This window comes from Pseudochaenichthys georgianus, chromosome 5 (genome assembly GCF_902827115.2).
Source record: "Pseudochaenichthys georgianus chromosome 5, fPseGeo1.2, whole genome shotgun sequence".
In the NCBI taxonomy this organism is placed as follows: Eukaryota; Metazoa; Chordata; class Actinopteri; order Perciformes; family Channichthyidae; genus Pseudochaenichthys; species Pseudochaenichthys georgianus.
Window position 1 is genome coordinate 22388750 of NC_047507.1, and position 18607 is coordinate 22407356.

At 42.2% G+C, this 18607-nt stretch overlaps 1 protein-coding gene across 2 annotated transcripts; it reads right to left on the reverse strand.

The window, feature by feature from the left end:
- Positions 1–1496: 1496 nt before the first annotated feature.
- Positions 1497–16158, reverse strand: LOC117447439 (fidgetin-like protein 2). Of its 2 annotated transcripts, none has more exons than XM_034084189.1 (3): positions 15949–16158; positions 13538–13742; positions 1497–5325 (listed from the first exon to the last, which is right to left on the reverse strand). In XM_034084189.1, exons 2-3 carry the CDS (start codon positions 13560–13562, stop codon positions 4178–4180), a joined length of 1173 nt encoding a protein of 390 aa, XP_033940080.1. In that variant the 5' UTR covers positions 13563–13742; positions 15949–16158; the 3' UTR covers positions 1497–4177. The 2 variants fall into 2 exon arrangements, with proteins under 2 accessions (XP_033940080.1, XP_033940079.1); XM_034084188.1 differs by lacking the exon at positions 15949–16158 and adding an exon at positions 14459–14602.
- Positions 16159–18607: the final 2449 nt, after the last annotated feature.

Below are 18607 nucleotides of genomic sequence, written 5' to 3' on the forward strand. Positions count from 1 at the left end.
AAAACCAAAAAAAAGCCTAATAGGGCCTCCCTAATGTGTATTAACTTATGATTTAAAATGTGTTTACATTTTCTCTAAATGTTGTGAATGACTTTGCAACAGTTTCTGGTAGTTGTCTATCAATTATCACTATTGCTTTGACAATGTTTCAATACAATGAGGTACTTCTGATAAGAGCCTATAGATGTCACTGTTATACTTTTAAACTGCCACTAGTGCAGCAGCAGAAGCAGCAGCAGCCATTGTCTGTGTGAGTTGGAGAAGAAATTGATATGATTGTTAGGGCTGACAGAGGCATTGAATTTAGGAAAGGGGCCCAGTTTGCATATTATCGGTTGAATTGATGGCAACTAAATCTAAACTTGATGTACTTATTAATGGTTTGCTGAGCTGATTGCTCAGTGAGAAGTGAGTCGGGCAGTGAGAGGTTGAGCTGGGATTAATAAATGAGACCAGACACTAAGCGAAAGGCTTTAATGAGCATAGCTGGTTTAATTCCTGCAGCCAGTCACAGGAATGTGGTTTGAGGTTTCTTTATGATGCAGGGGCTTTAGGCGGTTGGTCACTATAGTTGAAGATACATTTTATGTAAAACAGTTTGGGACAAAGAGGTTTTGCTGTGAGATACTTTGGTGTTGCAGGCAGCAGGGTTATTTCACTGTGGATGGAAAGGACAAAAGTTTTGGACATCTGTCACACGCCAGCGCATGCCCTCCGCCCTCCAGACAATGAAGCTGTGGACAGGGGGTGGTGTCAAGGGGAAGAGGGTCAGGGTCTTCCCCACTCTTCCTGTCCTTTTATTCTACGCTCTCTTGAGCTTATTATGGGCTCTGTACATAACACAAATGGCCCCTTGGCTCCCCTCCAGTTTCACAACTTGGACAAAATATTGTTTTAACAAAATGACTCACAAGAGAAAAAAGATATTGGTAACTTTTGATTTCACTGGTCTATTTTAGTTTTAAGAATTACTAGAAAGTATTCGGGTAAGTAATAATACAGATTATAGGGAAACAGTGACAATACTCAGAGACACTTTTAAATCACAGAGGAATTTCCTTGAAAGAAATTCCAAGTAAATATTATAATTATTTATTTATCATATGAAACCTTACTCCTTTTATACGGTGAGTGGCCTGTACATATATTGCACACGTTTGCCTGTTTGACTGATTTCCTATTTAGTGACTCACAGGCCTAAGGTTAATTATTGGAATGTGTTGTACCATGTGAACACAATGTAGTGTATTACTATTAATACATGTTTCTTTTGAGAAAAGGTCCTAGGAAATAAAAATATGGACCAATAAAATAAAGCATTTAGAATTAACAATCAATTATCATATATTAGGCTTGTACCTGGTTTAAAAGAGCAAACTTATATGTATAAGGACAAGATATAAGAACATTTTAGGTAAAAATTAAAGCATACCCATTTCAAACACTTTTGGAATTACACAGACAAAAAGACAAAGTCAGGTTTTTTTGGTGTGATATCTTCATTTCCATGACACAACAGTCTTTAGTGAGGTAGACTTTTTACAGGTCAAAACAATTGGAAACATTGCTCTTAAACTGGCATGTGAAATGACATGAAATAAATACTTCCATGTACAATGTCTTCAAAATGAGGTAGAAATGGTTACAGAGAATGTACAAGATACAACAAAAGATAACTGAACTGATATATAACAGTGAAACGCCTTTTTCTGTCAGTTGGACACATTCAACTTATAACTTCAATGAATCAGAGTAACACCAAAAGAAAAACGGATATACTGTCGTTTGTTGCAGTGTGTAGGTTCATGTAGAGCACATTCTTTGTGAGGCGTTGAAGAGCATTCACTTGTTTTAGCTAAGCGCTTAAATACTTTTAAAATCTGGGGGTAAGAATACATGATGTTTTGTGTAACACCTTTTTGTTAATTAGCTTTTTCTAAATCATATTTTTAAACGTAATATTTGTGTGCTGCAGGTATTTTTTCAGCCAGTTAAATTTCATGAATATATTTCCAATAAAATACCTTTTCAACACTTAAAATGTAACACTAAATCTGAATCTGCATTTCAGCCTAAATCTTTCTATTTAAAAGGGGATTCGCTCTCTGCACATGCTTTTTCACAACAAATATTGGTATGGCACAAAGTATGAAGGGATTGTGGAGTTACAAAGCTACAACTCGGTGGAAATAAAGATTTACAGTTGTAACTGTACATATTTTCTGACAGTGCACATACTTTGTAAATATCTAACTTCTCCCTTCTTCATGATGTCAATTCATGTTAGAGCTCAAATCAAGCTGGTGAAAGTGTGCCAAGCAGTTTAAAATACTAATTTAAGAAACTGGACACTATTAAGACATTTGACATACCTATTATAGAGCATAATATTTGTACGTCTTGATATGTCAAAGTTGTTTTTTCAGGAGTGCTCAATTTTGAATTTGTCCACAGAAAAACTATTCCCTACAGCTAACTACACTAACACTTTACACGTCATTCATTTCTCCACCAAAACCTATAAGAGAATTACATCTATACATGAAGAAAATATGTTTCATATATCTAAAAACATCATTGATGTACATTATGGCGAATATTGTCCTTTTAAAAAAAATATCTGAATTACATTCAACATTTCAGGCCTTGGTACAAAAACCTCAAGTTTAATTTTCCCAGAGCTAAGAAGCAGTGTATTTGTACGTGTGTGTGTGTGTGTGTGTGTGTGTGTGTGTGTGTGTGTGTGTGTGTTCTACTGTTAGTATCAAAGGCCTTGTAAGTGTGTTGTTTCCCTGAAGTGTTCAGAGTTTGTTTTGCTCTTAATAAAAGCCATGGCTCCGTTTTCATCTTGCTCCATAAAGCTCCCTACAAACACCCTAAGGTAATAACATACAATCTTATTTTATCATTCTGAGGTAACAATATTCTTCCTGAGTATTCAATAACACGACTATAATCATCCTTTTGAGAGGCAAAAGTAAAGAGAATGCATATTTAAAAAAAGAGAGAAAAGTAAATCGTATAGCAAACAAGCGGGTGGATCTTCATTAAGAATGTAATACTGAGCAAAAAAAGTCGAGGCACTCAAAAGCACTTATCCTCCGCTGAGACTCTCAGTCCGGGCTGTGCATCCAAACAGAAGTAACAAACAGGCCGTTAAACTGTTTTCTCTGAGTGAAGTTTTATAGTATGCAGACTTAAGCATTGTTGTTGTTGTTTTGTAGATTTGTACAATCACTATTGCTTGCAATCATTTTAATAGTAAATGTGTAAGCTGCATTTTTATCTGCAGATTCCTTAGAAATAAAGCTGTTCGTTCCAAGATGAGGAGAAATCTGCATCTACAGGTATGCGGTTTGTGAAAGCTAAATACATTTTTAAATGAACATTACATTTGAGATTATTTCCCCACTTTTTACATCATAACAATTTTAAAGGTCGGTTTCATGTACTCTATATGTAATCATTTGATAAGCAGCTTGTTAAGAATTAACTGGACAGTCAAGAAAAAAATACGTTTTTGCCAAAAAAGAAGCAGGACACCTGGATAGGATAAGATAAAGAACGAGAAAAGAAAACTGAAAGAAAGTTTAGAGTGAGTAAAGGTGGCGAGAAAGCGAGGGATGAGCGGGGAAACATTCATTTTTCGAGGCAGGGCGACACACCGAGCCTCAGGGTCAGCTGTGTAAAGTAGCAGTGATTGTGCTGAAGTAGTATGGCAATCTCACCATCTCAGTTATTGCTCTCCTTACTTTTTGGTCAGTAATGATTTTTTGTGGTGTGGTTAAAAGCATTGCAGTCAAAGGCCTTTTACATACATAATGGCCACAAATAATTACAACAACTTCTAAAACAGCAACGTTTCAGTGAAGCTGCAGCAGTAGCAGAAAAGGAAATAAATAGGATCCTGAGAGAAACAGACACTCACACCTTTAGACTGTCTTAAAGCTATCTATGTAGAGAATGCCTTAACCTCACCCCTAAGACTTACCTCAACCTTACAGGGCAAAATGCCTCTGCGAATCTTTGGAAAAACAGGAATAATGAAAATATTAAAGATGCACAAGAAATACCAGTCTTGTGTACACTAGTGAAATTAAACCTTTCATTGACAGATCCAATGTTGTTCCCTAGATTAAGAAGCCTGGTTGGTTTCAAACGGAGATCCTCTCTGTTGTCAGCGCCCAGCAGCGGGGTCCTCAGATCGTGTGTGCGATGCGGGGATCTTCATAGACATTCCCTGTTGCTGAGGAAAGCTGTGCTCCGCTGAAGCACTCTCTCCTGCCAGGCCTGACGGGGGGCTGTAGTCTCCTGCCCCGCCATAGGAGGGGGACATCATGGGCTTTCCTGGTTTGTAGGCCTGTGGGTCTGAGGCAGAGACGCTCAAATCGTAGCCGTTGCCGTGCCTATTGCCATGCCCATTGCCGTGACTTTTGCTATGACCGTTTCCGTACTTTCTGTAGCGGGATCCCTCCACTTCCGCCCCCTCCTGTGCTTCCTCTGCCATCTCGAAGGCCTTGCGTTTCAGCGGCACCCCTCCCTCGGAGCTCCCTCCAAGGCTGTGAGTTTGGTAGCTGTAACCGCCCCCAACCATGGTGGGCCTCGGGGCCAGTGGAGTAGGGGCACTGATTCCAGGGGGCAGGTAGGAGGCACTGGGGTGGCTGTATCCAGAGGACAGGCCGGGCTGGGGGTAGCACCCTGGGGGGTAGTTGTAGACAGGAGTACTGGCACTGTAGCTAGGCACTAGAGTGGGTGAGGCCTGCAGAGAGTGTAGAGGGGCAGGGGGAAGTGCTGCACCGGGCTGAGGGCAGTAACCTGAGGACAGGTAGGTGCTGTTGTAGGCAGGAGGGTAATCCTGAGAGGACGGGGCCCCGCAGGAGCCAGCACCACCGAAGCCTGGCTCAGAGGCCAAGTTACTGCTCACGACTGTCACACTTCCTGTGGTTGGGATGCCCACCTTGCCAGTTAATGCCTCCAGTCCAGGGTAACACTCCATGCCCTGACCTAGAACCCATGGCTCAGGTTCAGTTTTCAGGAAAGTCCCAGGCTCAGGGTAGGCCCCTGAAGGAGGGCGATCGTAGGCCAGCTCCAAGCCTGAGTACTTCTCAGCGTAGCGTTTGAGCAGAGAAGAAGCAGTAAGGGCCGATATGTCATCACTGGCCCAGGGGTAACCTCCAGGGCCGTAGCCACGGCGACCAGCCGCGCCGTAGGGGTCGTGTTTGTGGGCAGACGGTGGTGAGGTGGTAGAGGTGACATCTAGGTGCTGCTCAGGCCACTGAGATAAGGGGGCGGCGTGCTCCGGGGACCAGTGCATCTTCAACAGACCTGACAAAACGAGACCAGAGCTGAATTAGTCCACACAAGTGAAAACATTTAAATGGGTCTTCGAATATAAAAAATATATACAAAGCTCAACCCATCCCCAAATCACACAACCAAAAAAAAAAAAAGTAGAAAAGTTTATAAAGTAAAAAAACACCACACATGTGTTGGTTTAAATTCAAGTTAATACTACTCTTTAAACTGATTATTCATGATGTGATTAATCCTAGATAATTATTGTGATTAGCAGTATTACATTTTTTTATCGATTGACACCACTATACAAAACAAGTACTGGTTTTTGTTTATGCATCAACTAAGATTCTTAACCCATGCAATTCACCACAGATTTTGGCCGACATCAGCAACCCTCAAAATAAATAATGTATCAGAGTTAATGAAGAGAACTGTTTTTGCAGCATTTTGTCCAACCCAGATGTTTGAGATGTTTTGCCTCCTCCTGAGTCCAGCTTCATGAATATTATCTGCCCTCATAATCACATCGGATGGCTGACCCTTTTTCCAGAACCATGTCAATGCTTAGCCTGTGCTCGTCTACACAGCCTCGTCCAGGCAGGGGACAACTGCTCTAATCTTTATGTGAAGCCGGCAACATAGCCCCCAGCCCGGTCTCCACGGCGATAAGCCTCTATCAGCCCGCGAGCTGCCCTCTGCCTTTGCCTCTCTCACATTAGGGCCATTGTTGTCTCTCTGTGACTCTCTTAGTCCACAAAGCCGCCCCCACCGAGCGTGTGATCTAATTCGGCCCAAACCTCAGGGGTCTGCTGGACGGGGGGATAGGAGGCGGGGTCAGTGTGCGGAGGGGGTATCGGAGTAGGTTTTCATCATACTGCCCAGCAAGACTGGACCAGTTTATCTACGACCACTATTAACCGATCGATTTGATCAGAATTTGACGTGCAATGTGTGATAATACATGCACATTCACACAAACAAGCAATCCACTGGTTTATTGGTTGTGGGCTTTGATTGGCTTTTGCAGGCCTTGTCTTTTTGAACTGGCTTTAGTCTGACATTCCAGGCATTGCAGAGTATTATAAAACTGTCCTGACCCCAGGCCAGAGCCAGAGGGGCTTCCCTACAACAGCACTGGACATGGAAGAAGTTACCGCCTCAGATTCACCAACAGGGGTGGACCAAGTCCATGTTTTTTTTTATATCAATACATTGGCATCAATATCTCTTGCAATATTTTGGCATAAATGTATCTTTTCTTTGTAACTGTTCTGAGTTTTGGCCTTTTGCCTTCTATGGACGACTCACATGCCTGCTCTTAAACAGCGTACATGTGGTGAATGGCAGGTTGTGTGACATGTCCACCAGGACCACCAGATGGGTCTCAAACGGTCCACATGTTGATCCCTAAATTAAATGATCCTTCAGCCCAATAATCCCACTCATCCAATCCAGGGATCGCAGTGCTCTCGACCAGCAAAGCTCCACCCTGTGCTCCTGGGAGTTCTGACTGGCCATGGTGCTCATCCTGGGCATTAAAACAGTATTTGCACAAAGCTTATGTTCACACACACACACACACACACACACACACACACACACACACACACACACACACACACACACACACACACACACACACACACACACACACACACACACACACACACACACACACACACACACACACACACACACACACACACTTCTTTCTAGGTAAACAGATTCACAAAAACTGCTCAAAATGAAGGAATACAAGAGATGTTTCTGTACACTAGATTTAGAATAAAAAATAACCAACCAGTAAAATGTTTAACCCCGACCAGAGGGAGTTGATTCTTTGTATTTCAGAGTAATCTACTGATCATGAATATATCTAATGGGCACAAGGTTAGGGAGCCCCTAAACCCTATAACTCGTAACTACAGTGTCTACTGTGTGCGCTTAGTATCAATATCAGAGCCATAAAAAGGGTCCTGTGTCAGTGTGTGTCCGTAGGAAGCATCCCAGCGTCTTCAGAGGGGGAGAGTTGGAAGGTTGTTACTCCTTTGACAACTAAATGACTTTCTGAGACTGGAGTTTATTTTGTTCTTAGTTTTTTCTCTTTTCTTTAATCGAGGGTACAGCAGTACAGATGGTGTTGTTGGTTTAACAGATTGTAAAGCTCTTTGTGGCAAAATTGTGATTTTGGTCTATATTGTTATACCCAATATCAGACTTTACAGCTGTACAAATAGTTTCTACAATAGTATGTTTACCTCTCCAGTTTTAGGCTGAGGAAGGGGTTTTAACGAGAGTATTACAAACTTTGTTGAGAAAGAGACTGACGCCTTGTTGCAGTGTTCGCACTCATCCAGCAGAAACACACGCTCTTCACACTGATACTCACTGGTCATGCCGATTGCAGACACGAGCGACCGATCGCCACTTCACCTTCAATCTACTCCTCCCACCCCGTCTTCACCCGATGCTTGATCATTTATCCGAGACATATTAAACCACAGTAATCTAATGTGTCTGGGATCCTTCTCAAAATGCAGCGGAGGAATGTTAAAACTGAGGATCACTGTGTGATCAGGAGATGCAAGAATAAACTGGAGGGTCTGCCTGGGCTCAGGACCAGCCTGAAACCAGACTAATGAAGGATTAGAGTACTCGAGGCTTATTGCAGTGTCAGCGCTCTCTGACAATCTCCCAGGAGCTGGCTGCAAACCAAAAACTCAGAAGAAGGTTTTATTCCCAGGCTGAGCAACACAACAAATGTTGATCATTATTGTGTGCAATAGCACAACATTATAAGAGCAGATATAATAATAGTTACATACATGGTTACAAAATAAGAATGTTTAAAGGCAGAAAATGTCTGAGCAATATGAAAATATATATATCCTAAAAATTGTCTAAACAAAAGAAAATTGTATGCTTTCTAAATCATTTCAGATCTGAAATACACTAGGCCTGTAATTACACTGTTTATCATTTTATCTTTACCTAGTGTTATTTCATATAGACTTTTTAAATTAATTTACTGACTAGAAGACATATTTTATCGCAATATACAACGTTATAGAAATATAAAATGACCTCTATTTTCACCATGCCCCAGTTAGTAGTGACTGCTGTTAATCATTTTAGCGTCACATTTATACCTATTCTTTTCTTTTTGAAAGTGAACATGTTTGTATTTGTTTCATACTGTATCGGCAGATGCCACTACTATAAACAAGTACATGCAGAATGTTACCTATAGAGGGTATACCTATTATAATAAAGCACTAATTACTAAAATGACAATAACTAGCAAACTACAGTTTGTAATGTAACGCTTAATAAACCATTGTTATTCTTTGTCAGGTGACAAATAATATACTATTTTTCATGATCACATATTCCCAATAGATACTAAGTAGTTTAGAGAATGCAACCATGTTTGCCTATTTTCCATTAAGATTTTGGGCCAGATTAAAACCTCTTACTGTTCCCAAGTGCTCTGGCATCAGACATCTGTGTTAAAGTGAGGATTTTAGCGAGCAGGGTTGGGGTATTAGGAAGGATGAGTGAGGGGAGCCCCTTACTCTAATCTAGCACCTCATGTTGGCTCAGAGCTTGGAAACACCCCTCCATTCTTGGCCATGCTTGGCTTACCAAGAGACAAAGATGAGTACTAAGCCGGCTTGGTGCTATGACAGCTTTCCTTAATCATTGTGATTATCATACTGTCCACCAGCGCTTCCTCTGTGTCCTGCAGCAGTGCGGCTGCTGGACACAGCCGATGAAGGGGCAGCTCACAGCGAGGAGAAAACATAGAAACAGCACCAAGAAAGAGCCGTCGGTTTATTTAAAGAAATCTGTTATGCTATGTGTGCGGTCACTACGCGTTTCCTACGTCACTTCCTTGTAGGCTGTAACTGTCATCACGGCTAGGAAGGTTACTTAAGAAATGTTATACGTTAAAGATTCATAGTTACTTATAGTATAAGTTCTTTTTTGACGTACAGAAACATTTTGTCACAATATGGTTGCTCAGTGCATGTACTGTCCTGCACTCAGTGAGTCAGTGTATTTTCAGCCCACTGTACCTCGAATTTCCCCTTTGCTCTTTCTCACATTGAAATGAATGAGAATGCTGATCATTTTGACTTTATTTGAAAACATGAACGCCTAACCTCAAGCTACGGCGAAGTGACACTTGGACCAGTCTTAGGTCTCAGTTCAATACCAACATCTTACTCCAAACATTCATTTCTTCACAGTAACAGTAAATGTGCACGTTTCAAAATGGCTTTGCTAATTAAATAATAACAAATGTTTGCATTAATATTGAGAAGAGTGAGATGACATCAGGAAAGTGCTCCACTGAACGTGTTGTGGCAAGAGGGGATCAGGCATAACGAGGTTAGAGGGAAATACTAACATCCCACGCAGACCAGTCCTGCAGACACTAGAGTTGTATACATGTGGTGAGAGGCGTATGTAAGCTGCCGCAAAATCCTCCGGGAACTTAAAGAAACCGCAGAGTGCCCTGCAGTGTAGCTGCCTTGACACTTACACTCACAATTATAAATCTGACTTGAGATTCTTTAATCATCCCAACACAAACAAGTAATTCTCCTTTAATCTACCCAGAGCCGGAAGTGATGTATAATTACAGTGCCGATGTAAATTCTTCCACTTCTCTCGTCATCGTGACCTAAACATATGCTACATGGCCTCAAGGTCCACCAGAACACGTCTCGTCAATGTGGAATGCAGGATTTCTGCAGGTCCTTCAAAATCTTAAATTTAGACCTAAAATGTTCTTAATTACAATTCAATAGATCTCAAAGTTAATATATCTAAAGGTTATGCTGCATTGTTTTGTTAATTTGCAAATAAACAATAGGGTGTTAGGAATTTGGTATTTTTCTTAGTTCCATGTATTAATTCTTAGCTTTTTGTAAATAAGATTACATTTTTATTAAAAATGAAGTTCCTCCCTGACAATAAAGTTAAAAGTATTGAGTTGAGTTATTTAACCCTGATCAGAATTGCCATGATATATATGAGCCAACTTACCCCGTTATATTCATTGATGTATATTACTACTTTCATGTCAATGGATTATAAGTTATTCTAGCACTTATTGTATTTCATACAAATCTTCCTATGCCCGCAAAAGAGTCTTAATTTTAAGAACCTGCAGAAACCCTGAAAACAAGAGCTTGATCCATTTGTGAAACGGGAACTGGACTGAGTGTAACTCTCTCATCTCTCTATCGAGCTGTCAACAACCTCCACTAAAACCTCACTGCTCGAACCGTCACATGTTGTCATCGATAAGATATGCAGCAATTAAACCAAATGATTTTCTCTTTCAAGTAAACACAATTAAGAAAGTCACAGAGGTTTTCTGTGCATCAGTGGAGGATAGCCTGACTTGTCGTCCACTGCATGGTCAGTATGAGTAATTAGGGGTTAATTAGATGAAAGTACGTGTGGGGGAAGGGGTTGACTGGGTTGGGGATTTGGGGGGTTGTGAAGCATTACAGGCTGGTTGGCTCGATGGGGAGTGGAAACCAAAATCTGGAGCTGAAAGGTCCTCTGTTAGTGCTTTTTACTCCACTCACAATAAACAAAGACTTACATTTCCTGAGGATGGACAGACACTCAGAAACACACGCCCAGATGCACTCACAGGCTCCAGCTAGCTTCTATATTGTGCTTCAGGCGCTGTGTTTAGCTTCAGCTGGCCAACAGGCAGAGGAGCTCATGGTCATCTATGGGATGAGTCAGGCTGCAGGAATGCCAGGAATCTAACCTGAGATCTATTTACAAAGCACATATCCTCTCCACACGCTCACCACACACTGTCCACTCTGTGGCTGGAGGAAGGCAGCGAGAGAACACGCTCACTTACAGTGCTGATGAATGACCCTATCAGCTGTTTGCGCATTATTGGCCGATTTGTATTAGTTAGAGTTAATTCACACCACTGCCTGTAAAATCAATACATCAGAGGAAAAATGGGATATGAATACACATGGAGCCTGTCAGGGTTCTCATTGGTCCACACTCATCACACAGCTATCTCTGTCTTATTTGCTTACCGAGTAAATGAGGGTTAGATTGTTATGTAAGCAGTGACCATAGTCTAAAACGCTGCGGCCAGTGTGAAGGGGGATCTGCTGAGGAGAAAAAAACCTCCCTCTTTCCCCTTCCCCCTTTTCTCCAGGCCTGCACAGTCCACCAGGCCACAAAGCTGTCAGTCAAGCTACTACTGTCCCTTATCTGAGTCGACTTGTACACACCTCTCACCTACATTTCTTAGCACAAGCCACAGTGCAATTAAAGAGAGAATCTTGCTTTTCCTGCTTTAACAGACAATTTTAACACAAAGCTCTACTGACGAACTACTTGACCTTAAATAAATGTAGTCCACCTTTCCCCCTCATTATATTTTACTTTATTTTACAATTGTTCACTCTTGTTTTGCCCTGAAGTCTCCATTTCATGACCCAGCCTCCTTCTTGCTGTGCTGTAGTAAAGACAGGGCTGTGTGTCCGAGCCTGTGTGGTCAGTTTCCCCACCCCCACTCCTTTAGCTCTCTCTCTCTCTCACACACACACACACACACACACACACACACACACACACACACACACACACACACACACACACACACACACACACACACACACACACACACACACACACACACACACACACACACACACACACACACACACACACACACACACACACACGGCCCCTCTCTGCTTATTGTGTCCTCTCATATATCAGGCTGCAGCTGACCAGTCCCTCCTTGCGTCCCCTCCATCTGCCCTTCACTTTTCTCTTTCTCTGTCCTTTTACCCGCAGCAACACGGGTCTTAACTATAACACCTAATGAGGATCTAAGGTGTGCTACAATTTGCTTTACGAGCTTTCGTGATTGCTATGGAGGACTAATGTGTGTGTGTGAATGGAGGCGGAGGGTAAATGTTTATTTGTCCCTTTATGCAGGACTAATGAGAAGCTGGTGACACCAGGTTACTAACGATCTGGCTTTCATTCACAGACTCACTTCACCCTGGTAACTAGTGGCTAAAAGGGGCTAAAACCGCTAATCATCGTGATGGCCATAGCTCATACTGAGGTGTGGTTGATTGTGATTGCATGTTTACTTGTGTGAGGGTGTGTGTAAAATGGACAAGAGATGTGAGAATCTGCTATCAAAATAGTGTTGTTTTTTTAAAGATAAATACTATTATAGGATTGCGTGTAGTCGAGATTTTTGTGAGAAGTTAACGTGACGCTGTGAGTCTTTTTGAGGGAGGAATGTTACAGACGCACGTTACTAAAACTTCTCTCCGCTCGCAAAACTCTCTTTCTGACAGACCTTTTCTGTGGTTTGTCTCTGTGCATCTGTGTCGCTCTTTAGAATATTGAAACCTATAAATAAATCCCTGTTGCATTATTCCAATCAGGTTAGCGTTGTAATCCTGTTAAAGCTTGGCCTAATCAATAGCCCAGTCAATCAATATAAGCATATTCATCAGGCTGGATAGCAACCTCTCATGATTAGCACATATACAAGCACGGCCTGAACTGTGATGTGTCGAGGAGATTTATCTGATTTGATCTGCATTTACATATTAATGTTGCAAACACAGAACATCTGTCCACTCTGATACGGTTGCATTTTTCATGAATGTTTGACACAAAACACCATTATCATAGTTTGATAGACAAGCTTTTAGATTGCAGTTCATTGATAAAGAAAATGGGTGTGATAGTGCCATCATTGTTTATAAATACGTACATTTTATGTATCCCTAGTATTCTTAAAGAAAAGTCCGCTGCTCTCTGCACTGCTTCACAAGTACATGCTGCTCCTGAGAAAGACAGTGGGGCTTTAGCTTCCGTCTGTTTCAACAAATTGTTACTATATTCACATGGAGGGGCTGAAAAAACTGAAAATGAACACTTTCTGTGAAATTCCTCAAAGCAGAGTCTGGAGACTCAGCTGTTAAAGCCATTAGTATATCTGTCTTCTCAAAATGACTTCTCTGAGACCCCCCCAGCCCCTCGCTTCCCTCCACTGAACCACAGGAGATGAGTCCTGGACAAAAGATGAAGTTGTGCAGAAAAACAGACTCAAATCAACCTAGTTTGCATTGTTCACGAACATGCAACACAGATACGTCATTGGACAGGATGATCCACACATGTCAAGTACAAATAATCAGTGCAGACTTACTGTATGGGGTGACAGGACTGAGCATTCTGCTGCCCTGGCCCCAGGTGAAGAGGAGGGTCCACTTGGTGCTAGTGAGGGCCCAGCTGCATGCTGCGGGGCCTCCTGCTTCTCCTGGTGGTGGTGGTGTTGGCTCGGCTAGTGACTGCCCTCTTGGACCCCTCCATGGTTCATTTCACAGTTCAACACCGCTCCGACACGCTGCCACCTGAGGAGCACACACATGCCAGGGTTAGAACCAAAACACACACTGTACAAGAGGAGGATGTTTATTTTTCTATTGTGGCCAATTAAAACCAGATTATAGGGACATAATTCAAGATAAATGTATACATTAAAAAAAGCTCTTATGTTGCTTGCATTTTACTACAAGTTGAATTAGGTTAGAATGACAATTGAGAACATTTACTTTTGGAAAATATTTGCAGAAAACTAATATTGACTCGTAAGTTTCCCATGCGCTCACTTTTGCTTTTACTCATTTTTTTCTGTCTGTTTATGTGCATGCACATGTGCAAGCGACCAGTTTGAATGCTAAATGCCCTGACAGAGAGGGGGGCTTTTTCTCTCTGACCACACAACCAGCGGAGACAAGTTTCTAATTCTTTAAGGCCACCCACATTTCATCACAAACACTGCAAACCAAAACAGCAAAGTGCAAGGAGGCTCTCATCTCTAACATGGAATACATGAGGGGAAACAACGGTGCAAGCTGCAAAGACATGATGTGACAAACTATTGAATATGTCATATACAGTATATGTGTTAAGAAGAGAAACTTCAGCATGTACAATGTTAAGCAACATAATAAAGAGGGCATAGAAAATGACAGGAATGTGCAAGAAGCAGCAGAAACATTGTCAGTACTGCTGGAAGGAGATAAAAGCAAAACATTTTTCAACAAGTCACTAAATATTTACTGACCTGTTATGCTTGAATTTGTTCCACGATGGAATCAATTAGGAAAGTAATCCACTATTCCACAAAGTACAACAGGGCAGCCGACATGTACATGTGTGAGCGTGTGTGTGTGTGTGTGGAGGTTGTACTGGGACCCTATCCTTCTCTCCTACACTCCCTCGCTCGCCCTCCAGCTCCCTTCTCCCTCCCCCTCCCTCTCTCTCGCTCGCCCAGTGACAACAGAGCAGCACATACATCCCCTCCCCCAACCACGCCACCCCTCCCCCTCCTCCCTCTCTTTTGTTAAAACTATTTCAGCAGGAAGGGAGAGAGAGGGAAAAAGTGACCAATCATGCAGTGTCAGAGGAGAGCCTGTTTCCCCCTGCTGTGTGTGTTTGCATGCATTTCTGCACATGTGCATTTGTGTATGATCTTATTTGAAAGGATGTATGCATGTTTTTTTTTTAAATTGCAGACCATCATTGTGATGGATGAGCACGTCGGACACATGCTACTGAACAATTGTGAATTTTCTCCTTCACTGATCACATGAGAAGTTCAGTTATTGTCAATGACTTCTATTGATCGGTACATTGATCTTAGTGGTGTTGGAGGGTGGAGTTGAAAAAACCATGTCAATATTACCTAATTCCTGTGGTACCCCATCCCCCCTTACACACACACACACACACACACACACACACACACACACACACACACACACACACACACGCATGCACACACACACACACACACACACACACACACACACACACACACACACACACACACACACACACACACACACACACACACACACACACTAGCCTGCACACATGCATGGGCAGCAGTAAATGACCTCCACATTGTCCTCAAACCTTTGACTAAGACGTTTGTACATTTCTTCACCCGTAATTGATCAATATCTGATAAATACTCATGCTGGTTATGTAACATTTATTTTCTTTTACAGGTGCTCATTTAACTATTTCCCTCTAGTCTCTATTTTTGTTTCCTAGTCCCTCAATACAGAGAAACACAGCTGTGGTTCTGCATTTAGAGTTATGGAGTAGGCGGGACAGGCTGGTCCACTCCTCATGTTACTCTGCTGTAAACACTCAAGGCCCTTCAGGACACACTCCTTCGGCTTTGGGCCTTGTCCCCCCCCCCCCAACACACACACACATACGCACATGTTTGACATGTGTGAGCCATGTTTCAGAAGGTCGTTCGAAACTCAAACTGCAACTTTCCTTTGCAATTTCTCTTTTATTGGACTGTAATTACATTACTATGATTACAAAGCTGCATTTTATAAACATTGAAAACTTTTCATGATTACTTCCCAACCTTATTGGTGGTTGCAGTCCTTCAGATTCATGGAGATTAAGCTCTTGTGAGCCATAAGTGGACAATCATCTGAGTATTGCCAACACTAGCAGTGGAAGTGTTACAAGACCTTTCATCAGGTGAGGAGTAATGGCTAGTGCGGTGCTCAGCTCTTTCTCCCTTACCTTTGCTGACGGACACTGAAAAAAAGCCACGCTGTTATTCTGCAAGCTAGGAAACAATACATCTAAACAATCCCAAATGTGCTGCGGGGGCTTTTCTTTTCATCATAGATCAGGTAGGCTGTTTGATACATTCTCCCCCAGATGTGGTCTCTTGTTTCGTCAGAAACACCTCCCCATGCAGCCGTGCAGCCCTAAGCAGGTCACTGAGACAAGCCGAGGGACAAAGGGCAGAGTGTGTGCTAATGACAGGCGAACAGAAAGGTGCGGCTATCAGGAGGCCGGAGAGCAAGTTTACTGGCCGAGAGAGAGGAGAGGCTTTCCTAATCGCTCCTATCGCATCGCTCTATGGTGCGTTCACACCGGACGCGATGAGAATAAAAAAAACGTTTTTTTTCAAATCCTCCCAAAAAAAAAAAATCATGTGGCCCTAATCCTCTTCCGTACATTACAAATAGTCAGACGAAAATATTATTTACAATATTAATAAAACTATTAATTCAATTTTAACTGATTGGCAAGGCAACACACTGCACAGCGGCAGCAGCATTAAAGGAACATATCGTCTTACCTTGTGTTGGGGCTTCACAAAACTCCAAATGTAGCCTTCCTCTCTGGGGTGGCACTAATGAAGACCCTCATTAGAGCAGATACATCCACATTGTCCAAAATGTTACTATGGACATGCATCAAAGTCAGATGTGTCAGTCTCTTCTGTGTCATATTACTCTAGTTGTAGAGGTGGTGGGCTGAGGAGTAGCTGGTGGTCCACTCTTTTTATTGGGTTGTTTGTTGAAAAAAAATCCTAAATCGTTTTTTGGGCCATTCTAGAAAGTCTTCACTCTGCAGTGTGTGTGTCGCGTCAATTACGTCACTATCCCACGACCTACGACCTAGATGACTCGGATTTTATTTGGAAAATAAATTCAAGCCATCTGACTGATACAAATATATACTATGACTATTATATGCTACTGTATACAGCTATTTTTATTTTAAGTAAAATCATAACTATTTTATGTAGTTTAATAATTTTTATTTAGGTGGTCACTCAGTTTTTCAAATGTACACCACTCGCCAACAGGGGGTGCTACAGCACCCCCAGCACCCCTACTTCCCGCGGCTATGGATATGAGCCGAGCTAGGAGCTGTGAGCTCTGTGTGCTAACTGCTAACAGCTAACGGCTGATGTTTTCTGGTTGAACGTCAGTGACGGCAGGCTGAGATCCTCATCGCTGATTGGCTTCCGCGAGAACGCGTCACGTGAATTTGACTCTCTTGAACAAATTGAACTCTCGCGTTTGACGCGGCACCGTTCAATCGCCTCAATTGTATGAGGTGTGATTTGTGCCAAAGAACAAACTCACTGAGCAGACAGTCGTGTCGATCGTCGTCTACCATGCCGTGAGAGAAGTAATATGACACTCTCGTCGCCACCAGAGTTGGGTGTAACGCGTTACTTTGTAACGCGTTACTGTAATAATATTACTTTGTCGGTAACGGAGTAGTGTAACGCGCTACTTTTATAATCCAGTAATCACACTACAGTTACTAACATTGCCCCGACACGCGTTACTTCGTTACTTTCTAAAATCAGTCATAATCAAACCTCAACAAACACCTGCAAAGAACACATGCTAGGTGAAGCTAACGCACATAGCTGTTGTTTATTTATATCACACACACGTAGTTCTTCTTCTCTGTTTTCCGGTTGTTGCTTGTTTTGAATGACGAATACACACTACCGCTGCCTGCTGGTAGGAGAGTTATTGCCACTCACGCATGCGCAGTTCGTACGTGCTCGGCTGAAGTCTGGCTCCAGTGCAACACATGGCCAACACGCAGGAGAACACGCTGACGCAACAGCGTGAGCAGAGATAGACTGCGCAAAATATACAGATAGCAGGAGACAGAGGACAGCCATGGTCAGATAGCAGGAGACAGAGGACAGCCACGGTCAGATAGCAGGAGACAGAGGACAGCCACGGTCAGATAGCAGGAGACAGAGGACAGCCACGGTCAGATAGCAGGAGACAGAGGACAGCCACGGTCAGATAGGAAAACATTCAGGATCTGGATCAGTCTTATGCGACAATGGAAACTGAACTAAAGAGAACATTTGAAACTTTAGCAGTCTGCGTGATCTGCCTGCAGGGAGGGGCGGGCCGGCCCTGCGAGTAAAGTAACGAGTAAAGTAACGAGTAAAGTAACGAGTAAAGTAACGAATTACTTTATGTAGATAGTAACGAAGTAGTGTAATATATTACTTTTTTTTAAAGTAATATGTAATATGTAATATATTACTTTTTTTTAGTAACGACCCCATCTCTGGTCGCCACCCCTCTCGTCTGAGAAGCTACGTGACGTCTGCCTCTGAAGTTACTTTACTTTGGTAGTGATCACCAAATAACCCAGTAATGTTACAGCTACTTAGTTGCTGTTCAAGCTAGACTCTATTTCAATGGAGTTTTGGTTTTCAAATAATGTTACACCTCTTGTATGCCCTGAATGCAAAAACAACCACAGACAAGAATATATATTTTTAATAATCAAAATGATAACAAAGGCTGAAAAAGAAGAAGAAGCCTGTCTTCCCTTGTTCTCCAGGAGAAAACGCCATCACGTTTTCTTCTTTAACTTTTGTCAGTTTCTGAACAGATAT

Excerpts from the sequence above, each read along its gene's own strand:
- LOC117447439 (XM_034084189.1), bottom strand. The coding sequence starts at position 13,562 with ATGCTCAGTCCTGTCACCCCATACA. Across the intron at positions 5,326-13,537 it reads CAGTCCTGTCACCCCATACA|GTCTGTTGAAGATGCACTGG; the intron begins GTAAGTCTGCAC and ends TCGTTTTGTCAG.